Source organism: Emys orbicularis, chromosome 9 (assembly GCF_028017835.1).
Source record: "Emys orbicularis isolate rEmyOrb1 chromosome 9, rEmyOrb1.hap1, whole genome shotgun sequence".
NCBI lineage: Eukaryota > Metazoa > Chordata > Testudines > Emydidae > Emys > Emys orbicularis.
Genome location: NC_088691.1, coordinates 37,010,521 through 37,035,403, shown reverse-complemented (window position 1 = coordinate 37,035,403; position 24,883 = coordinate 37,010,521). Strand labels below are relative to the sequence as shown.

The following is a 24,883-nucleotide window of genomic DNA, read 5'->3' as shown; positions in this document are numbered from 1 at the left end:
GAAGCGGAGTCCCATCCAGTTGACAGCCTGACTGGTGATGGCAAGCATTTGTTGGAGACTCTTGGGGTTGTCTGCGATCAGGACCAGACCATCTGCATAGGCCAGGGTATTCACTCTGCTGTCATATAGATTGAAACCACCTAGACTGCTGGAGATCACTCGAATGAGCGGCTCCATGGCTAAGTTGAAAACGAAGGGGCTCAGGGGACAGCCTTGCTACATGCCGCTACCGATAGGAATTTTGGGCGTCTCTCCTTCCATAGAGCGGATGGTGCTGGTGCAGCCTTCATACTGTTCCCAGATCAGTTGGAGAAAGTTTTCAGGCATCCCAAACTCTCGCAGCGTGGCAAAAATGTGCTGGTGAGTCATCAATCCAAAAGCATTAGCCAGGTTAAGCCATGCTATGGCACATTGCCGCCGTGCCCTCCTGGCCATGTGGATGGCAGTCTGGAGGACAAAGTTGTGTTCGTAGCAGCCTTCACATGATATGATGCCCTTCTGGATGGAGCTGATGGCTCCTCCATTCACCGACCAGTCTGTGATCCTAGCCGTGAGGCAGCTGACATACAGTTTGTACATGGTGGAACAAAGAGAGATAGGTCTCCAGTTGTTGGGGTCGTCTTGCTCGCCTTTCTTGTAGATGAGCACCATCATAGACTTCTTCCAGGAGCTGGGAGTATGGTGGAACTGTTTCCATTTGTTGAAAATGGCAGTTAGTACCACATAACCGGGGGCTCATTTTTTCAGGAAGTTGTAGTGAATGCCATCTTTTCCCAGGGCTGTATTTTTGGTCTTTGTAAGTCTGGCCTCTACTGCCCATGATGTAAAGTCTTGTTCCAGATCCTCTGCACAGTCAACCTGGGGTAGGGAATAAAGGCACTCTGGACACTGCGCATCATTCTGAGCTACATGGTCAAACACCCCTTTGAAGTACGAGAATAGTCTCTCGGATGGGAATGCGCAGTAGGGTGAGGGCCCATCAAGGATCTCGCTCATAGCCTTAGGGCGGTTTGACCGGTAGAGCTTCTGAAACCTGGATGCTGCTGCTGGGTCGTAGTGACGCCTGATGTTCTTTCTCCTGGCTTCCTTCATGTTGTTGTGGTTCTGTCTGGATGCAGGAGCTATGTGCGCAGTCGGTGTGTTCTCCTGAGTTCCCTTCCTCCCAGATACGATTTCTGCAGACAGATCTTTAGTGAGTCTGTCTACAAGGAGGTCAAAGTCCTCAAAGGAGGCTGTCCTCGCCAACTCCTCCATCCAAGCGGCTTGCCATGGTGTGGCAGCACTCACCAGGAGCTGCTGCTGTTCTGGCTGCTCAATCTCCACAGTCTCGGGCTGGAAAACTGCTGTGGGATTAGCCTGCTGCCTTTTTCCCTCCCGGTGTGGAGAACTCCGTTCGGCCGGATCTTCTGGAATGAGGGCAGTGTCTTCCCTTACCAATTTTAGGGCAGCACTGGTCCTTTTAGGAAGGACAGTTTTAGAGGCAGCAGTACTGTCCCTTTTAGGGATGCGGTCTTGCTTGGGAGGGTCCTTCTGTGGATGCGTTCTGCCTGGGTGGACCATGGTGGAGTGTGAGACATTCCGGGGTTACCTGTGGGGGGCGGGGTGGCGCTGACTCTTCTGACGATGGCATTGTGCGGGACATACTGCGAGGAAGCACTAAGCCATCTAGAGAGGGAGTTGCCTTGCATAAGCTGCGAGGGAGCGCCGATCCTACTCTTGGCAGGGTCCAGCTTAGGGATTTTCGAGGCAGCGCTTACTCTTTCAATGGTAGTATCCAGGTGGGTGGTCCCAGGGGCAGGTAGTCCTTTCTTCAGTAGATGGTTGGACCAGCTTTTCACACTGTGGCTCTGGGGGAGTTGGTTGGGATGCAGTATCCAGAGTGTTTGGGGAGTCTGAAGCCGGAGCATGTAGTGTTTCTGCTTTTGGAGCAGAGATGGGGTGGCGGAAACATAGACTGGTAGAGTTGGACTCTTCCAATTTGAGATGTCCTTTGCAGGTGATTTGATGAGACTTACATTTCTTCTGCGTCTTGAAAGGCAGGTCGCAGAGGGCACACCGGAAGGCGATCCGCTTGCTATGGATTTTCTTGAGGTGTCTGCTGAGTCCGCCAATGTACTGGAATCTTCGGACCGGATAGCAGAAGGGGCAAAGGAGTACGTCCGTAGGGAGGGGATACTGGAGATAGATGCAATCATTCTCTTTTTCATCTCCCTCTGTTGGATGGGCTTCAATCATATCAGCGGATTCGCTAGATCGTTCACATTGCTCTGGGAGAGTAGTTTGGAGAGGTTCGGTTGGACAGACATCTAGTGAGATGTTGAGGTCCCACTGTGGGGTTTATGAGGGGAGGCTGGTTTTACCAGTTGGGGTACCTTCCCGCACAGCAGGACAATGACCAGCATAAGGATCCTGGGCAATGGAGGAAGTGGAAGAAGTTCTCCATCTAGCATCCTTCTCCTGAAGAGCAGGCGAGATGTTTGTCCTGGCTGTGATGTCCCAGAAGGCCGTCCTCGAGGTGCAAGATCTCCCTGCAGCAGAATCTCCACGGGTTTTCTTCAAGGAGGTTCTGCTTTTTCAATCGATGCTGCTCATCTGCGATGTCCTGGAAGCGCTGAGGGTCTTCTTAGAGGCTATTCCTGATGGGCATTCCGTGGAGCAGCAGCGGTCCGAGAAGCAGCTGAAGGTTTCTGTGGAATCGGCAATGGAGCGATCGTCTTCTCAATCTGCCCTGGAGTCTCCGAATGCAGCATAAAGATTTTCTTTTGAAGCAGTAGCAGCAGAATCCATCTTCAAAGCGGTAGTCTTCCTCAGGATAGCAAGACATGTCTTCTAGAAGGTGCACTTTCTGCCTCAGTAATTAAACTGATAACAACAGCTACGACGCTTGATCTTAGCCATAAATAAAATATATTGCAATATAAACTGATCAATCAGCCACCGTGATTAGTTTGTGTATATCTGTTTTTTGTTTTAATTTTCTGATCCAACAGGAAGGTTTGCTTGACATTATGTCCCATGGAAAAGTGTGCTTATTCACTCACGGGGGGAGGGAGGGAATTTCAGCTAGAATCTACATTTTAGCACTTATGGTAGGAACTTCTGTAAAATATACTTTAAAAATTATATTAAATTATTTTAAATAATTACAATTAGTGACTTTTTTGAATATAATTAGAAGAAAAAAAATTGTCATGAGTTCAAATTTCTCAAAACCTCATGACATTTTAGCCTCAATAAGCAAGCCAGCTATGTCAGGCTTGTCATACACTTACATTTGAGAAAATATATTATTTCCATTAATCTTGCCAACATGCTCAGAGACCATCTGATTGCCATATCTGGGGTCGGGAAGGAATTTTCCCCTCGGTCAGCCTGGCAGAGACCCTGGGGCTTTTTTTGCCTTCCTCTACAGCATGGGGCACAGATCACCTGCAGGTTTAAACAAGTGTAAATGGTGGATTCTCTGTAACTTGAAATCTTAAAACTTGATTTGAGGACTTCAGTAACTCAGCCGGTGGTTGTAGGTCTATTACAGGAGTGGGTGGGTGAGGTTCCGTGGTCTGCAGCGTGCAGGGGGTCAGACTACATGATCACAATGGTCCCTCCTGGCCTTAAAATCTGAGTCTATCCTGCATGCTCTTGTAGAACCAACTTATACACATTTGTCAAGTAACACCCTGTGTACTCTACTTTTAAAATCAATCTGAATTATTTAAAAGAAATTTTCAAATTGTCACCAGACACAATGCTCTTGGTGATAATTTTTCTTTCATTCCAACGATATAATTTTCTACTGTGGAACTCACCGTGACATGACAAAGTCTATATCTCACTTCATTACCTGGGTTCGTAGCTGTTGGATTTCTGTTTCAAGCTCTTTGATTTTCTCCTCTCGTTTCTGAAGTTCAGCCTGTGCCTCTTGTCGAGCCGTGAATTCTTCATCAAACTGCAATGATTACCACCATAAAATCATTCATCCATCTATGCTCACACTAAATACAGTAGTTTAAGGCTTTAAACAATAGGGTGAGTAAAGCAATAGAAGCATTTCTGGCTCATATTGCATGACCGATTGGAAAACTACAGAAAACACAATTCTTCTGGTCACTAAGAATTCACAACAATGTGTATAGATCCAGCTACACCACAAATTGTTGTTGTAAACTTGCAGAAAAGCTTTTTTCCCCCCAGCACTTTCCAAGTTGTAACCTTTTAAACACCTTTTGATCACTTTCATTTCCTCTGAAATGACATGAAGCTGAAATATTAAAAGTAACTTGAGTATTCTGGAATGTCATTACATACCATATTAAATATGGCCTATGGATAACCAGTTGCAATGGCCTATGGATAACCAATTCTAGTTATGAATGGGTGTAACAATTCTAAGGGGGACTTTTACATTCCAAGAAGTTTTTGTTTTGCTTTTTTTTAAAAAAAGCAATCTGACTGGAATAAGCTTTTGTTCTCACATAGATTCTAGGAACATTATGTTGTGTATTATTAAGTTACTGCAAGGTGCACTTTAATTTGCCCCACACCAGAAACAAAACAAGTTCTCGATTAGAATTAAAGTAATATATCTGAAGATAAGTATAATCTCTCATTGTTGAAGATTAACAATATTGCTTCAAACTGCAATCACTGCTGCAGATGGCATAGTTTAAAAGGAGTGACTTGCAGTCCTATACTTTTATATTTACAAAACTTAAAACTCATTGACAGAAGTAAATGGTGTAGAGCTGCATGTATGTTAGAAGAGTTGGGTTCTCAAGATAAATAAATTAAGAAAGATCTACATCCTGGGAGATTTTGAGGATATCTGAATACAGAGAAACAAGAAATGGAGATCTTCAATACATTCTTCCATGTCTAATCTGACAGATGAGGCCACTTTGCAGATTTGCAACTATATCCAAGCATTGGCACACTCTTGCTGAATATACAGTTAATATATAGTGAAGATACAGGTCTGCAGCTCATGATGTAATGTTTCCCCCAAATTTAATAAAGGTCATGTTCCAGGTACACATGATTTTTGGCCCCTACATGCCAGGAAGCAAGCAAAGCCCAGTCTGAAATATTACCATTTTCTAAATTTGGTACTGAAACTATTTCTACTCTAATGAAAGTTTTTATTTTGGCTTCCTTTAGTAAACTTTTTTAAATGATATCAAAATCCCTTAGGAGGAATTCTGTAAAGCTTTCTCCTTCAAAAATAAGAACGGAAAGACATAGCTCAGGAAAACATTCTACGACTCTCAAATAGTAGTAAAGCAACGCTGTGCACAGACAAGCATCCAAAGCATTTGTTAATTCGAGGGTTCCGACACCAACAGTGCTGTGTTTAACTCAGTGCTTAAGTAATATTAAGAGCACTGACAAGTGAATGAGAAGATCCATCACTCCACTTCCGTTTTAAGTTCATGTGTCCAATACATTCTAGAATATGCTGCATTTCAAATTAGGAGGATTCTGAGGCCAGGTCCATCAATCAATGTTGCTCTGGTCTATTTTATGTCCGGGACTTAGTATTTTCCTCACAAGACCCAAAAAGACATGATTGCTGGAAACTTTATAGGGCAATCATAATGCGTTTTTTATCAGTGTTTGATATACGTGAAGTAACTTTTGAGTTACTCAAAGGATACTCTGAAAGTGGAATGTCATGTGACAAAACTGAGAACGCAAAATTACTAAAAGGACTACTAAATTTTCTAAAGACAACCAACCAACCCAAGTGGAATGCTTCACATGGAAATAATTTTAAGGCCCGACAATCTACTCCTAATAATGAAAAGAAGGGCAAAATCATTTCTATTAGGTCTTTTTTATAACTTAATTGACATCTTTAGAAATAAATTAAATCACAAAGATTAACATTTAAGAAATACTTGTTCTGAGATAGCAGTGTAAGAATGCTTTTAGGATTGAATTGGAGTGCTCTCCTGACTATTTACTACCACTGAAGGAATGTAGGCATTTTGTTGCCATTATACAGATATGTACTGTCCACCCATAGAGTCAATAACAGTAAAGGATCCTGTACTTCGGTTTCCTATTGAAACTGATTTAAACTTTACCTTGCTGAAGTAGAAAGATATGGATCTAGACAGCCTTAAGAGAGAGCAATGAATTAAATTGCTAGACTTTTCCTATAATTAACTGTCGCTTCCTGTATTCTAAAGACAGTTAATTACAGGAAAACCTGAAAAAATTATCTGAATTTAGTCCAGCTCATGTTCATCTGAGTTTCATTCTCCAGAAAGAACATCATTGTACTTAATCCAGAAAGAATCATAGAATATCAGGGTTGGAAGGGACCTCAGGAAGTCATCCAGTCCAACTCCCTGCTCAAAGCAGGACCAATCCCCAAGCAAATTTTCGGCCCCGATCCCTAAATGGCCCACTCAAGGATTGAACTCACAACCCTGGGTTTAGCAGGCCAATGCTCAAACCACTGAGCTATCCCTCCCCAGGAAAGTGAAAAGAGAGAAAACAGCTTCAGCTAATCACAGTCTAACTTTCATGAGAAATAAGACTGAAAGTTCCATCATTTCCTTTATAACAAGGGAACTGACTGAAGACTAAAATTAGTAGATACACTTAAACACCTCTCAAAACTCCAAGGAACCTTCTAGTGCTTAAACAAGTGAAAGCAGAAGGAAAGAAAGCAATCTTTTCCACTACTTATATCGAAGTACAGTATATATTACATATTTGAAATAAAACATGCTGAACAACTCAATTACCCATCTCTATTCTTTCTGTATACACAGATAATATACTTGACAACACCCCCAAGAAAAAACAAGTATAGGATAAGCTCTACAATACATGAGATTTTTTTTCCTATTGTTGTCTGAAGCTAATGTACACTAGCAGCTAAGAACAGTAGACTTGATGTATCAAATCACTTCTGCAGTAAGGATACAAATTATGTAGTAATGCTGCCAAATATTGATCACAACAGCAAATCAGTTTCTCTATCTAAGCCGAAAGGTGGGAAAAGGTTTTTGATGCATGTTTTAATCAGAGATTTCCAGTTGTCTACATCTTAAATTATAATGAATTATGATCTTACCTTTTTGGAAAATTCTGCTGCTTTTTGTTCACTTTCTTCTACTTTTGCTTTGTCCACACATGCATCTAAAAGGACAATTACCAAGACAAAATTGGGTAAGACAGTAAGCGCTACTAAGTAATAAACAAATACACATATTTTCAAAGTACAATGAATTGCTACGGAAGCAAATGCCAGCGTTTCACCTCTGCATTTTTAGTCTTCCAGAGGACTAAATCTTTCTTGAACCCTTCCTCCTTTCCCTATGTCTCTTGAATAGACACACAGCTATAAAATTTCTTAGAAATCTGATGTTAATCCTATATGTTTTGCCTGTTGCTCAGAAAAGTGCATTTACTTTCCAATAATTACTTAAGTTGTAACATTCTCATACAAAGTACAGCAGTCTTTAACACACTAGATTTTATATGAGGTAATTTTTGCCCTTCTCATTTTCATTTGATTTTAAATGTAAATCAGTATGGAAATTCGCCCCTTTAATCAAGTTTTCTACATTAGTACAGCGATCCCTTTCTGCAGTTAGGCTGGAGAACGCCCCCTTTAACATATTGAGAACACTCCTTTAACATATGAAAGTTATATATGTTATGTTATTTTAAGTAAAGATTACCTTGAAGGCTTTTAAAAGCAAATTAGAACATATATTTTTATGATTAATTCCTAGCTGTTACAGAATATTTTTCAGTAGATCTCGAATCGCTGTACAAAGCAAATCACCATCATTATCCCCATTTTACAGACACAGAAGCTGAGGCACAGGGAGGTGAAGTGACTTGCCTATAGTCCTGATCCAGTGCCATATCCACTAGGCCCACTGCCTACCTCCATTATGGCTTAATGTTAATTTCCAATTAAATCTTTCCCTTTGTTGAGTGAGTTGATGTTTGTTTAAAAAAAAAAGAAAATCACTCAAACTTCCTTATTTTCTAGTATTAGAACGGAGAATTATTTCTCAAATTAAGATATGGTAGAACAGAAAAAAAAAATCCTCCTCTCCCCCGCTACATAACACTGGTAAATAAACTCCCAAAATATGAGAGCTTCTTAAAAGTCAATACTCTTTAATTACATGACTGAGGAACCAAAGTTCTCAGATTTGTGAATCGTCTAATTGCTTCAGGTTTGAAAACGAAAGTTTGATTTCTAATTCACTAGGTCAACAGAAAAAAAATCAATTAAGTGCATTAGCTACCCTGAATAGATTTTAAAACTACAAGAGATACAACAGGAAAATTGTCACCTTTGATTATTTTTCTGTAAAGTGCCTAGCACTCATTTGCTAGCTCAACTTCTTGATAAACGGAGCAAAAATATTTCATAGTTACAAGAAAATTTATTTAGGTTGTGACTCTATAGATAATCACAGTGGGAAGAGAGCAAATTTTTAATTAGCTTCCTACATCCCATGTCTAGCCTCTTAAATATTTAAGATTACAGGTTATCATTTCCATTCAGATTAATTACTAGCATCTGTTGATGTTAAGAGTGAGGAAATATTGGCTCCCCATGGGTCACAGGTTCTCCACTGCACAATGACAAAAAGGAAGAGCAGCAACTCTGTTGCATTCTCCTATATGGACCCAGACAATGTATTCTGTTCCCACAACATGCAGTTGAGGCTCCATGTCCTTTGGAGGACATGGGAGGAGGTAAAACAAGGATTTTGGTTTCTGAGAACCAGTAAATTTCTGCACAGTAATCTGCTCTAACAGCACTTCTGACAACCCCGCAATAGGGTGCAGGCGCTAGGAAACTGACATTGGCAGCATAGTAAGAAGAAAATAGAGCAGTCAGGTGGAGGGGAGTTGTTCACAGTTCTGCTCAAAGACAACACCCCCTATCACCTTCTTCACTGCACCTCACCATTGTCAAAATGAGAGGACTAACTTTGCAAGTATTAACTATATTTTTTAATGTATGTTTTCCCCTCCTGTGCATTTTTCACCACAGAATAGTAGCACATGAATCCAGGGCTCCACTTTGCTTGAAGTACTGGAGACGTTACTCACTTTGTGAGAACTCCAGTTACTACTAGAGTTCTTCAAGAAGTGTGTCCCTGTGGATGCTCCACCTCAGGTACACCTGTGTCCTGCTCCTTTGATCGAGATTTTTGGTAGTGCCCAGTCAGTCCAAGCATGTGCTCCACATATCCTCATGCCCCGCACCAAGGCTAAATGGGGCTGTGCACACAAACTGCCCTCAGTTCTTTCTCTACAGCTAAGTCCCCCCAGGGACATCCTGATGCAGAGGGGAAGAAGGGTAGGTAATGGAGCACCCACAGGGAGACATCTTGAAGAACTCCATTTACAAGGTGGGTAATCTCTTCTCCTTCTTTGAGTAGTGCCCCTGTAAATGTGCCATTCCAGGTGACTCTGAAGCACTACCCCCGCAAGGAGGTGGGAGGTTCAGACCAGAGTCCAGTACACAGGAGAGAGAACTAGACTGCCTACAGCAGAATCTGATCTTGCTGCTGGCACCAAGGCATAATGATTAGAGAAAATATTGACAGAGGACCAAGTTATCATTCTACCAATGTCTGCAATTGGTACATCCTTAAGTAAGGCTATAGATGTAGATACTGCTCTTGTGGAATGTAGTATCACTGTCAAAGGGGGTAGAGAACATGAGTTGCTCCCTCATGCTGAAGCGTGTAGGGAGCATATGCAAGCCAAATGTGCACTGTTACCAAAAATCTCTGATCAAGGGCACAGGCGCATCTGAAGTGAAGCACCCACAGTGACACTACTCAAAGAACAACTTCCATTATTATGACAGATACCTGAAGTACGATTAGGCCCATTTGCTGGTATAACCAACTTAAAAACTTCATATGGGGCACATGAACAACATTCCCTTACATATAAATTTCAACTCCACTAATGATTTGATCATCTAAAATCTGAAGTTTGGGACTATTCTTACATAATATAACAAAAGTGTGTTCATTTTTACGCTAATGTGAACAATGCAACTCAAATGTGATCAATTGAAGACTATCATAACTAGCCTGGGGAGGATTAGATTTTTATTGGTAAAGTTGATTTCACCATACACAGAAACCCATATTCTACCCTATTCCGTATCCAGCTCCTGTCCCCCATGCCAAACTCCTCACCCTTCTGCATTCTGGATTCTAGTCAGGCTAGTTCCTTTACCTCCATTCCACCTGGGTGTCACCAGGTGGTTATGGAGAATGCAGGCGAGACTGTTGCCCTGGTCTCCGTTTCAGTTCCTGATGAGTATCAGCAATTGCACACATCCCACACAGCCCTACAATCAAGTCAGTCTCTCTAGACCAATAAATATTTAACTAGTTATTGATACTAAGTGGAACAGTATCAATTTGGGGTATGCATCCCAGAATAGCTATTAGCCCGGTGGTTAGGACATTCACTTCGGATTTGGTAAACCCAGATTCAAGTCCCTGCTCCCAATCAGGGAGAATAAGGACATAAACGTGAGTCTCCCACATCCAGGTGAGTGTCCTAACTATTGGACTACTAGCTATTCTGGGGTGGTCTCTATCCCTCTCCTGATTGTTGTTGTTTTTTTTCCTCTCTCTCTTTTTTTGTGAAAACTGTTGAAACATCTTGATTTCTTACTGATGCAGAATGAAAACAAATACCAAAACCTCAAAAGTTTTCACAAAACAGATTTTCTATTTTCCAGCCAGTTCTAATTATAATCTAGGTGGCGCTTCGACCATTGCGCTCAATAAAACAATCTAACTTTCCAGGCATATCTGCCTGAACAGTCTATGCAATATATTTTCACTGTAAAATGTGTTGCTGTTCTAGAAGAATATGATTACAAGCTATACAATGGAGCTCTCAACTTCTAGAAAATTTGAGTTCATTCCCAAAACCACATATTAAAAGTTACAGAGTTCTGTTTTTGGAGTATGAAGAGAACACTTACCTTTAAAAATATTTATTTTTCTAAAATACAAAGAAACCAAAGAAGACAAGTTACTTCAGTTTTACATACCAATAAGGTGGGTAAAGTCTACATCCAATCTTCCTCTACATTTAAAATCTGGGTCCATACCACTGCAGTGCAGTACTATCTGTGAAATGCATTCTTCAATTATCTTGTAATACTGAGTTCTGATGATAGAAAAATACACATCAATGTATTTTTAATATAATGGAAACAGGGCATATAATTTATGGAACAGAGAAAAAAGGTTAATTATAACTTCTAATACCTGAATTATAAAATTGTCAGAAGAAAAGACTGGGGAAAAAAAGGCCTTGTGTGTACATTGTCTATTAAATTGCTACTGTCATTCTCATAAAGAGATGTATGAAATAAAAATCCAAAGTTTAGATCTCTGAAAAATGAAGTAATATTTTTAAACCCAACATGGCAGTTCACATGGTCCATGTTCTAGTTTCATTTCTGTCTCCTGGATCTCTGTTCAGATTCTTGTTTTGCAGTTGGTATCTCACTTTCTTTACACTTTGGAAAATAAAATGATAGGTACCCTATTTTGTCCTTCCCACCTCCTTCATTACCACTTTTGGTCATTAATTGGCAACCAACAGCACTACACCCACACACACAACTAATTCTTATTTCTAACATTTCTAAATATAAATCTAAAAATGCTGTCAGCTACCAAATATGAAAAAAGATTGGGTATTAAGTCATTTTATGGGGTTAAGCCCTCTTACATTTTTAAACTACTTTAATTCCTTAAAGAAGCCTAAGATATGATGTCATGTTAAGAAGCTAAAAACAAACAAATCATTTGAAATCCACACAGCATTTAAGTGACTCCAAATGAAGGATGGAACTATATACTGACTCAATCTGTAGCAGCTGTGCAAGAACACACTTTTTCAGACTGATAAAAATATAAGGTCAAAAGAGAAGTTAAATTTGAAAAGATTTTCAGGATTTATCTTTGGACATTACCTTTTTAGAACTTGTATTTTTGAATCCAAGAAAACTGATATGTGATTTCTGACCATTGCTCTTTTATTTCTTAACATTGTTTTTTAATGTAAGTTTACACAAGATTTAAAAAAAATGGAGTTTGGCTCCCTAAATCCATGTTTAGGCAACCAAAACAACTGACCAGTCTACAGCTACTCTGAAGCACCTGGCATTGGCCATTGTCAGGAGACAGGATACTGGGCAAGAGAAACCTTTGGTCTGACCTTGTATGTACATTCTTATGTTCTTAACTCTCACTGTGTACGTCTTATTTCCTTAGCTTAGTGTGAGTTGTTTCAATATGACACCAGCTGAATGTGGAGATTTGCAGTATTTCACTTCTCTTCCCTCATCCATATACCATATGTAAGAGAGTACTGCATCTTTACTACTGGATTTTCTAAATTCTATTTGGAGGACAGACTTACTTCTTAACTCTCCCATTATGTTTCAATTATTAGCTTTGTTTAATTTATTTTTTTTTCTTGTAACCATGTATTTATGAGCCATATGTTTTTAAAAAAGCATTTTAACTTAAACTTAATAGCCATACTAATGGAGCTAATAGAAGCAATGTAACATATGCCCACTAGACTAACATTTCTTAGATAGGTAGCGAAGGGCTGACCAAGTGTTGTTACAGTTCTTCTAGATACAGTACAACCTCAGTTACCCAATCTCGATTTTCTGAAACATGGACATGCCTCCCAATACTACTCACACTGAAATAAAAACTGATTTGAATGTCAAGTGTCCTATGACATTAAGTTCATATTAGTTATACTCTGTACTCTGTACATTAAACTATTGCCATCAAACTATTGTCTAAAATTTAGGGCATTTTGGGGGCAAATTACTGTAACTATTTCAGTCCTTAAATCATTTAAATTTCACCTGGAAGTTAATAGGATTACAATGAACTTTCTCAGCCCAGCTGAGAAAAAAACCACGTCATAATGTAATTCAAGACTAATACATATGCACAAGGTCAAATTAAGATTAAAGAAGCAATCTTAATTCTGCTATTATCTAGTTTGAGTGATGGACTTTAATTCTTTTAATAGTTTTTTTTCTGTGTAATTTCCCAGTATTTAAAACTCTGTGTGGGTCATGATCAGATTCTGAACCATACATGTTTGGTACATTCCACCTGCAAAGCAGTGTGGCTAAAAGGATTAGACCTGGAACCAGGGCTGGCTCCAGGCACCAGCCGAGCAAGGTTGTGCTTGGGGCGGCAGATTTTAAGGGGCGGGCTTCCCTCCAATCCTTTTTTTTTTTTTTTGCTTCGCCGCTCCACAGGTTTTTCTTCTTTTTGGTTCGCCGCTCCGGCCGCCCTGTAGGGGGCAGCAGTGCAGAGGAGGGAAGCGTCCTGCTGGGAGCGGGCTGCGCGCTCCATCTGCCCCAGCCGGTGCCAGGTCTGCAGCAAGCCCGGCAGGGCAGCCCGCGTCCTTCCCTGCCCGCCGACCAGAGCGGCACGGAGCCCTCCCGGCAGGCGGCACGGCTGGACGGGCCGCGTGGCGAGTGCCCCGCTGAAGGACGCCCTGGCCGCCCCCCATTCCTTCCCCCCCCCCCCAGCCACGGCACGCACTCCGCTGCCCGGGGCACGTCTGCAGCGCAGGGAGTCCCCCTGCACCCTGGCTCCGGCCGCCCCGCACGGGTTTTTTTGTTGTTTTTTTATTTTGCTTCGCCACTCCGGCCGCCCCACAGGAACAGTCATATTGTAGACCAAGTTCTATTGCAGCTCCACCAGATGTGACTCACTCAACCTATTTTTAAATAGGAGGAATATATGTGCCTGCAGCCTAATTAAGGGGATATGAGGTCTTGCTCAAAAATAGGCGCTTCTGAAGTGAACACAATCATTGACACTAGTCAGTGGAAAGTATCCTTCTGGATCCCAGCCAGGCACACCTTCCTCAAAACCAAAGGAAACAGCATTGCTGCTTTCACTCTATGTCCTCTGTCTGGAGCTCTTGCTCTGTGCCCTCCAAACAGGAAGCTGAGTGGAGCTTGGGAGCATGATCACTGTAGCAGGGATGTAAAAATTCCCTAGCATTGGAGCACACTCAGCAAAGATGGAATGTTAGAGATTTTAACAGCAAGCCTCTAGCAAACATCGATGGAGCATGTGCAAGTGGCTACTTCCAGAGTCTGTTAAACTTGGCCTATTCTAGAGGGATTTTCATGGGGAAAGCAAAAAGTCTGTTCCTGACCCCAGGGCCACAACTCTGTTCCAAATCAAGAACACATTAGAGCTTCTCAAAGAAACATTTTTCCTTTTGGTTTGGTTGGTTTTAACATTGGTTGCCAAAACAACCTATTTTTTAACCCTAACCTGATTCCCAGAAGTAGTTAAATAGTTTTGCTGGAAAACTTAGTTGAAAAGTCAGTTAATGACAAAATCCCAGAAGGGAAAATTTCAGCTTGAACAGTGGAAGTTTTGCAAACTTTATGAGCAACTGGAAATGGGCTCATAATTTTGAAAATGCAGATTACTAACTATTATCACCTAAGGTAAAACTAGTAAGTTTTTAAGGATCACTATTTGCTGTGATTGGTTGTCAGCCTTTATTAGCAACAGTACAAGTACATGATCAGTTACAACATGTTAATTTCTCAGAAACTGTACTGTGAGCACACAGTTCTCTATTGTAACTTCTGTAATCTCTCTGTGCTGACGAACCGTTTTTAAAATTTTAAACTTGTTTATCAGCAACAAATGTTACACCTCAACTTCACACTCCATTTAGTTGAACCAGAAAAATCATCTCAAGTCTAACTGAAGGAAATATTGCAAAAAGAAAAGAAAATGGAGCTGTCACACTAGTTAAAAAAAAAAAAAAAAAGTTTAGGGAAATTTAAAAAAAAACCTCTTCCAATAACTTCTCTCTCTCATCCTTACCAACCAATTCCCTGTATTTTCTCTACAAACTAGAAAAGCCCCCGTTACCTGGAATAACTGACATGTATTTGTAGTTGTATGATTTAACAATATGAAAACACCAATTCTCCTGCCTGATTCAGTATTATGCTAGGCACTTGATATATAAGTAATAACAGCTTACACTCTAAGGACGCAATATACAGTTGAAAGGGGATGGAGATGCATTGAAATAAAAACATGTACAAAAAACGTGTTGTAGATTTTCTGAAGACAAGAACCTTTCTGCCCTGTAGGTAGAAAAGTAAGGAATAATTCAATGAGTTAAGAGATACAGAAGAAGAAAAAGCACAAGGAACTCAAAAATAAAACCATCCTTCTGTCTACTATAATGAAACTCTTCCCTTTAAATAAGGGTACAAAGACAACTTGTGTTGAGCAGTTCACCCTAGATTATAAAATAATCATATGTTTAAGATCCATTTTGTTAATAGTTCAGCTTGCGTTACCCTACCACTTGGACACCTGATATTAAAAGCAAAAAGAACAGCTAGAGTTAACTCTTACCGGACGTAATAATCATTCCTGACCAGTAGTAAGTGTTGCAATATTGAGAGGAAATAGTTTTCAGAAGCCGTGTCCTTCAGCATGTTATACAGCAGATGGTATACTTCATTCATATCAGTGCAAAGATTGTTAAGGAAATGCCAAATGACTGAAATGAACATGTCCATATTGTAAGGAATACACTTGAACGGTTCTAATTAAATGCTATTGCCTTCTAAACAATCCCCCTCATTAAAACATTTCCATTTTTTCCAGCTACAGCTAACCAAAATTATTTCACTGTGTTCATCACTAGAAAGTAAACAAAATTGGCACAAGATCTGCCATATAAGGCTCTAATCCTTCAACTCAGTGTTCATGGGGACTGATGGGCCCACAGACAGCCCCAATGAACTCAATGAGCTTCATGTAGGCTCAGCAATATACCTACACTATTTGTTACCAGGGCCTGAGGTATTTTCCATTTTCCCACCAATTAACACATTATACTTTTACATGAATCAAGATCAATAATGGTGCAAACATTTTGAAATCATTAAGAGTTGAGGTTCTGTGATTAATTCATACAAGAAATGAATTTGGCATTTTAATTTAAGAGAGTGGAACAAAATTAGATAATATAGGTTATAAATATTGATTACATGTTTCATGTCTGTTTGGGAAAATTATACTTATTTTGTCTACTCATTATTATATCCAAGGAATCTGGAGATTTTTTTCTATCAAGTTTTCATCTCATGGTGGTCCAGAAAGTTGACAAACAAAATATCAGTTAATGTACAGGTATGACAATGTGAAAGATTTAACTGATAAGAAAAGCTGTTACTGAGTCAATATCCACTAAAATGAACGGGACAGTTTACATCTTGAAGGCACAGTTCTCTGCTTTCTGCAGACTCACGTAGTCCTCCTGGCATTGGTTACACTCATTATACATTTGTGAAGTTTTCTTCACCATCTTAGCAGCTTAAAAAAGGGCTGAGATTCTGAAGAACAACACAGTAATGGAAGGGGTGCCAGTTCACCATACCAATCCCATGTGACACATGCAAGTAAATTTTGGTGTGGCACATGTTGGAAAGGTGTAACAGAATTATGGTACACAGGATAGATTTCCTTCTGTTTGGCACTCGACCAACCGTGACCATTTATTTTGAATCAATGCTGCCATGACTAGTTCTGCAATTGGTACACTCAAGCCAACCAGCAAGTCAGGGGATGGGACTTAGACTCATAAGTAAGGACAACACAGAGCAGATGGGAGGTTGTTTAGTTGCAGATCTCTATCAGTCATTTAATTCGCTATTTTTTCTTTTTTTTTATTTTTCTTTACAATACATAATTCAGACTCCCATGTGAACATTTGGATCTGTATACACAGCAGGACTGAAATACAAACAAGTTTCAAAGTTGGAATTTAATGACACTATGGTGCATGTTCGCCATTCAATTGTATTTGAAATATGGGGGTCTGAGCTCACATCAATGTTTGTCGACAATGGAAGCCTCATGACATGGTGATTTCCAAGGGTTAATTTCTATGAGCATGAATAGGGAAATAACTGGGAGCATTTCCCTTATCTAGGGCCAGACAGTGATATCTAATGCTCAGCTTTGTTAGCTAGAATGTTGGACTTATACAGATGTGTGTGGCTGTCTCTGTAGCAGACAGCATCTCTGATGGTAAATAAGGTAAGTAAGCCGATATCCCATACCCATGCTTAGAGAAGGAATGGAGGGGGGGCTTGCTCAAGTATTTTGTCACATTAGTTATGGGGGTCAAGCTTCATTTTTAGAATATGTATGAAGCATCCCAACAGCTCCCACAGAGAAAGGCTCAAAGAAAGATCTGGAGTTAAAAGGAGAATGTTCTTAAGCAGCTTTGGCATGGCAGTAGTTAGGCCTAGGAATTTCTGGTACTTCTGGAACTTCTGGATTTGAGTTAACTTTTTTCATTCCAGATGAAACTGAAATTTTCCATAAAGCTGCAAACTAAATGCCTGTTTCTGATCTCACACCAGTTTTACATAGGTACACCTTCAATTGATTTACCCAAGTGCAGCTGAAAAATCAAACGCAGAGTCTTTAGCCACATACCCATGTGATGTGTTTATTGGCATCAACTAGAAAGGGGCAAGAATATGGTTGGCAGTTTGGAACACAAGGTTATGAACATCCCCATATCACACACAACCTGTCTATCACACATTATACCAGTGCAAGTCAGATAAGATCTGTGTGTAAATGTTAAAGGATATGCCTGAAGTTCAGGAGTGCATACCATGTTATTAAACCCACTAAAGAATTTTGCTTTTGTACAAATGAATTCATTAGCTAATAAAAGTGCAGCTTACTATGTACACAAAACACCCCCTGAATACCGCAAAAAAAATAGTGTTTGGCTTCATGAACTGAATTACATCATTTTTCCTAATTTTATACTGTCTTAATTTATAAGAATCATTACCTGACAGAGCAAAATTACTGGTTTAATGAAAGGTCCTTTTTCATGAAAGATTACTTTCCCTCAATGACTTGTAAACTAACATGCATTTAAGTGATTGGCATATTTATTTAACACTTTTTCAAATTAAAAGTTACCTGGACATAAATCTACCTGAAACATACATACCCTAGAGACCATAATTTAACTGTGGCAACCAATCAATTTAACCTAGAATATTTTATTACATATTTACAGAGAATATACATAAAAATTAAAATAAATTAGTGAGTTTTTAAAAGGATATTCCATTTCAGCTCTGATGTCATTGAGACGATGTGACAATTCAATTAAGTCGTCTTCTTTGTTTTCATCAAACACTTTCAACTGAATATCGAGTTCTTCATTTTCTTTCTCTTTTAGGTCCTAGTTTTCAAAAGGCACATTTCAAACATTTCCATATCACTTTTTTCATCCTTTTTTAAGCAGAATTTTTTCCTTCAGTAAATATGTTAGTATAAGATAGAATTGACCAGAAGATCAATTAAACTTTGTTTAAAAAAAAAAAAAAAAAACCCAGGTTACAGCTCATTGTCTGATTCTGGAGAAGATATTATGGCAAGAATACTGCTTCTCCTTCTCTACTCCTTATGTGTGTTTTAGACAGGAGATTTTCTTTAAGGTTTCAGGAGATTAATACCTGTAAACTAATTGCTAATGCTTTCATTTTTAACACACTGGTTCAAGCAAGGAAACAGTATTACATGGCACCTAAAGGAAGCATGCGGTTAAGACAATTGTATATGTCCCTTGGACAAATATTGATAAGAACAAACAACATTAATAGAGAAAAACATACTGATATATTCAAGCACAACAGTTCCAAGTATGGCAGGAGCTTTTTATTTTATTTTTGTTTTTATATACAAACATTATTGCTGTAGGATTACAAAAAAAGTATAATAAAAAATAAGGAGTTTTTTGTGTGTGTGTTTTAAGTTTTACAGTTCCAAAACAAGGTAGCTTGACTTCCTGTGGGTACTTCTTGAAACCCATAAAATAGTTTTCCCCTCAAACTGATGTTTAATTACTACCTAAGAACTCAGTCATTGATTTTTATTTTTATTTTTTGGTTATATATTAATGCACATGCACCACAAATATGTAACTTTTTTTTCTTCCTAACTCAAAACTTTCACAGCATGCCACACTAGAGATTGTTGGGATTAATATATCACCTTGATTGTCTTTTATTATGTCTCAATTCAACTTGCAGTTTTCAAAAGCCATTCAATAATCACAAGTGGGGAATATTCAAAGATGGTGAAGAAGACAAAGAGTAAGATGACCTAAAAGGAAAATGTGAGCAATGTGGAGTCTACAGTTAGGCAGATGAAACAGACCTGACCGAGATGAATAATGATACTTCTGTTGCTACCACAAATATTATATAGTAAATTCAAGGCTTTGATTAAGCTATTTCACTGTGGCCATAAGAACCGACCTCTCAAACACTCTTGTAAAAACAACTTCTGTAATTAAGCACTTATAGATTTGAGGTACAATTTTCAAAAGGATTTAATGTCTTAGGAGTCTAACTTGCTTTGGGAGTAATTTACACTGACTTTTTAAAAGCTGAAGTGCCTAAATCACTTTTAAAAACAGGACCTAGAAGCCTAAATCATTCCGATGCTTTAGAAAATGTTATACATGCTTTTCTTTATTACTATCTAGCCACTCAGAATATATGTATTTAATTCATTTGTTGAAGATATAACATTTGCAATCACTGTTACACAATTTTATTTGTCTGATGACATCTCAGTTAAATACTAGACAATTCTTCACATCAGTGAAGAATTTTTTTTTGATTATATACTGCTATGATAATGGTTTATCTCTTATCACTGGAATTCTCAGAAATAATAAACTCCTGCCAATGTCATAATTTCTATAAAACTATATTTCATAATGATTCTTTCAAGATTCATAACCTGACTCACAGCAATGACCATCTTCAAATCAGGCCAAGTCTTGCATGATCAAAGCAGAAGACTTGTTAATCTCAAATTTTTCCTTCTCAGTCACTACACTAAGGTCTTAGATAGGACTTCCCTATTATTTGAAAAAATAGTATTAATTGTGTCCACATGCTCAGTTCTCTGTTTCTATGTTGTCTATGCTGGAAGAAGGACAGGAGATGCTGGCTGTGGTTGAATTAGGCTGCAACTTTATTCTTAAATGTCTGGTAGTACCTGGCAGATAAAAGCATAGTGTACAGGTATTTCCATAATCATTTCAATATATCCCTGACAAGCCTTCCATAAGCCCTCCCCCTTACACATCCTGGTTCCTGGCCACCCTGCCGCTGGGACCTCACCATCTTCCCTCCGAAATCAGCATTAGCGGGGTGGGGGCTATAACAAGGGGGGCTGGCTCCCGCGGTCATTGCAGCCAAACTCCCCATTTCCACTCCTTTAAAGGAATACCTCCTTTAAATCCTTTACCAATCCATTCTTTCTGATCACTATATCCCTTCTTTACAGAGTACCTACATTGGACATCAGCCCCACATCTACATGATGAGTTGCGACATCATAGCCTAACTCCTGTTTCTCACTTTGGCCAGTCTGGCAGTGAGGGGAAAATTTCTTCCCAGTCCCCTGAGAAATGAGCAACTAGCATAAAATGCCCACAGCAGATCCTAACAAAACCCAGTACTTCAGGTGTGAGGGGTGGGGGGTGAATGCTGCTTTGTCTGGTCCATGGAAAAGATGGGTTTTCCTGCACTGACATGAACCTATACTGTTCCCTCTGCCTTCCAATGGGGATGGGTCAGTTTAACAAGCTAACCCGGTCTGCAGCAGAAAGGCACGCCCTGGCTCCCTCACCCTTAAAGGAGCGCACACTTTTTCCAACCAGCCAGATAACAGCTCCTACATCACTTAACATGCAATGAGGTAATTTGTGCATAATTTATGGCAACACTGATATTTATATAGAATTTCATGACAATACTGAACTACAATTAACATTAAAAATAGTTGCGGATCAATCGAGACATCTAGATAGACTTATGTGGTTAATAATTAAATCACACAGTGTTTTAATATCATGTGCTGCAAAGAGCCACATGAGACATATTAAAAGCCACTTGTGGCTCCCGAGCCTCAGTCTGAGTATCACTGACCTACTGTGTTTTAACTTTGCACACACTGCTTATTGCCTCCCAAACCTCTCCGAGAATAATATTTGTCCTATGTTGCATGGTATGCTGAGGTATCAATACCTTTTCCCATGAGTTTTATTTTAGGAGAATATATATATATGGTTTATCACAGGGGTCGGCAACCTTTCGGAAGTGGTGTGCCGAGTCTTCATTTATTCACTCTAATTTAAGGTTTTGCGTGCCAGTCATACATTTTAGCGTTTTTAGAAGGTCTCTTTCCATAAGTCTATAATATATAACTAAACTATTGTTGTATGTAAAGTAAATAAGGTTTTTAAAATGTTTAAGAAGCTTCATTTAAAATTAAATTAAAATACAGAGTCCCCCCGACCAGTGGCCAGGACCCGGGCAGTGTGAGTGCCACTGAAAATCAGCTCGCGTGCCACCTTCGGCACATGGGCCATAGGTTGCCTACCCCTGGTTTATCGTATTTTCATTAGCCTTTATTTTCAACTAATTTTTTAGATTTCTGGCAGGTATTGAGCCTGGTAATTATAAATTCCCTTTAGTCTCAATGTGGAGTTTTCACTTTTGGGTAATGTAGTGTAGTACGAAGCAAATACTACAGGTTTGACCGGACATTGGTCCTCTTAAGGCCAGAAACAAATGCTCTATTATCTGTCTCTCACATAAGCATTCCTCATTTTATTAAATGCAGAGGCTAGTGCCTGTCTACACTAACAACCTTTCATACTACTATTGTTTGGGGAATTTCATTGCTCAGCTCAACACATTTTAAAATCAAAATTATGGCAGGCATAAACTAACCCTGGTGAAGAATTATATCAGATTACCCCAGAAAAGCATTTTCCAGATAGTCATTGACTTGATATTGTTAAGGTTTAACATCTACTCAATGCAGAACATTCCCATATAAAAAGAAAAAAAAACTTTAAAATGAAATTTTGTCCGATCACCATTAATACGCAGTTTTATCACACCCAAACCACTACAAATTTATCCAGACCTCAATTTCTGTTGCATATGAAATGTAATATCACATTTGACTTCAGTTGTCAGTCAGCTGTCAAATCTCATAAGTAAAACAGATCCTCAGGGTTTTGTTGTGAGACAGTATTTATATATTACATTAATTTAATCATTATTAATTTCTTAGTGCATATGTAAATAGTTTCTGCGTATCAGTTGCAAAAATTAAACCCTGAGATGTTAACATATTAAAAATTCACACAAATCAAATAAATACACTTTACGTTTATCCTTAAAAGGAGGGGAATTTGTGTGGTTACAAAAACTATGGACATTTGTTACACTATTGGTACATTTTAACTAGGTTTTACAATTACATTAAGCTGTACACATTCAAAGTGCACTTGTGACACATACAGTATCCCTATTTTTCAGTATTAGCATTTTCACACAATGTTTTATGCCTTGGGACCAACGTAAGAGGACTATTTAATATAAGCAAAACGCTGTAACTCCACACACACACACACACACACACACAGTTTTTCACCTACTCTAACTACAGTAACCTAAAAAGAGTCAGATTCGCAGCAGGAGAGTAACTGATGGATAAGAATCTAGGTAGATTTTCTCCCAATAAAATAAATTATACGTGGCAGTTTTCATTTCTTCCAATACAAATACTGTATTCTCTATGAAGATCTTCTTTCAAGAAACAAAGCTTCAGACATTTCTATAAATCTGAGACATAACGAATTAAGATAAAATCTACAGAACAAGAAGAAACTATGAAAATATACATTTTAAATAAATATGCAGGTGTTCCCTGTTTATATCCAGAATGGAGAAATCCAGAGTGCCAGATGCAGAAGAATATGACATAAATAGGCACAAAGATACCCATAAGATTCTAATTTCAGAAACTGTCTATTTATGATGGTGAACCTAATTTAAAATATCTTCTGAACACAGTTCAAAGGCAATAATCTTCCTGGCGAATGTGCAATGAACTCCAAGAAGCTGCCATGCAAATCTCAGCTGGTGTAACTTGACCCGAGGCTGGCTACTGTCCCTGCCTCAGCTCTGGTTGAATGAGCTTTAATTTGTGCCTCAAGCATCAGTCCAAAGGAATAACACATAGAAATGCAGGAAACAAGTTATTTCAATATTGTTCCTTTGGAAATAGAGTCATTTCATCAGGTAGTGTCAAAAGAAAAAAAATTATAGCTCTTCTAAATGCAAAGTAACTTCCAAGGGAGCAGATCCAGTTTATGTCATGTTTCAACTGAGATGAAAGCAGAAGAAAGATGTTGGCAGGGGGACCGATTTATTACTATGGCTCTCCATCGATACCTTTGGAAGGACTTATGCAATATTAAACGGCCTTTGAAGAGCTGAGAAGCCAGTAATGCTTGTAGTTAATTGTGTAAAATAAAATTATGGTCATAATCTACCCACAAATCTGCTTTATATATAGTGGCCTTGGTACCATCAGAGACATTTACCATGGAGCAATACAATGTCAAATCGCTAAAAACAAATAGAAGTCCAAGCAATGATGATAAATTAAAGCTTGATTTAAAAGCGTGCCCAGTTCTCACACATCTGAATGGTGGAGTCAAGAAATTCCACAAGAGAGAAAATGCATGTCCAGGACTTGGCACCAGAAGATGCCATCTGATCCTGATATTTTCCACAAATATAATCACAGCTGAATGTAGAGATCAACCTTAACTACTCTCAATTAAAAGTCATTCCACGTTTGTATGCCAACATAATTAATGATGCTTTAAAGTTAAAATATAATTTAATCTGGAGCCAAAGAGGATCTTTCAGGTCTGGTGTAAAGTGATGGGAGATTTTCGTCCTAATGACATCCCTTTTTATCGAGTTCTACAGAAACTGGAGTTAATTTCAGAAGCTTAGTGGGAAAACCGTTAATAATGAACCCACATCAATTCAACTTGACCAAGGTATGAACAAGCATTTTCATACTGAATACTAGTTTTAGCCTAGAAATGCGCTTATGGTAATGTATATCTTTCTTATGACATTGGCATACATTAAGCTATTTCAAGATAACTGATCATAATTGTAGCTTACTATGCTAGGAACAAGCTTGATCCATCAAAAGATCAGTAAACAAGAAACAACATGAAAAATTGCATCAAAATCATCTGCCCTTTCTGCCTAGAACTCCAAGCTTTGATCTTAATAAGATAAAACGTTACGCTCTGATCGACAGCAAGATTTTTTACTAAAAAAATGGTGTATTACCTACTCTCAGATGACATTGAATCAAGTTATAGAAAGGAAGTTCTATTGTATGTTCGAGAAAAGTACTTATTTCTCTGTTCCCATAATTTCTATGTAAAAATGACAGGGAGTCCTGGTGGAACCTTAGAGACTAACAAATTTATTTGGGCATAAGCTTCCTAACCACATCAGGGGCTCATTCACCTGCACATCTAACAATGTGATATATGCCATCATGTGCCAGCAATGCCCCTCTGCTATATACATTGGCCAAACCAGACAGTCTCTACGCAAAAAATAAATGGACACAAATCTGACAACTGCAGAACTGGAATTAATTTGCAAACTGGACACCATCAGATTAGGCCTGAATGAAGACGGAGTGGTTGGGTCATTACAAAACCTAAACCTAATTTCCCCAATACTAATTTCCCCCTACTGTTACTCACACCTTCTTGTCAACTGTCTGAAATGGGCCACTCTCATTACCACTTCAAAAGTTATTTTTCCTCCATTAGTATCCTGCTGTCAATTGAATTGTCTTGTTAGACT

At 39.0% G+C, this 24,883-nt stretch overlaps 1 protein-coding gene across 1 annotated transcript in view; it reads right to left on the bottom strand.

Moving 5' to 3' along the window:
• The window catches only part of DIAPH2 (diaphanous related formin 2), a 908,304-nt gene that overhangs the window by 674,268 nt on the left and 209,153 nt on the right, over positions 1–24,883 (bottom strand). Inside the window, exons 11-15 of the mRNA XM_065411177.1 lie at positions 18,224–18,342; positions 15,474–15,590; positions 11,072–11,190; positions 7,085–7,149; positions 3,842–3,946 (exon numbers count right to left, since the gene is read on the bottom strand). Coding sequence (XP_065267249.1) covers positions 3,842–3,946; positions 7,085–7,149; positions 11,072–11,190; positions 15,474–15,590; positions 18,224–18,342 — 525 coding nt within the window. The remainder of the gene's footprint in view (positions 1–3,841; positions 3,947–7,084; positions 7,150–11,071; positions 11,191–15,473; positions 15,591–18,223; positions 18,343–24,883) is intronic.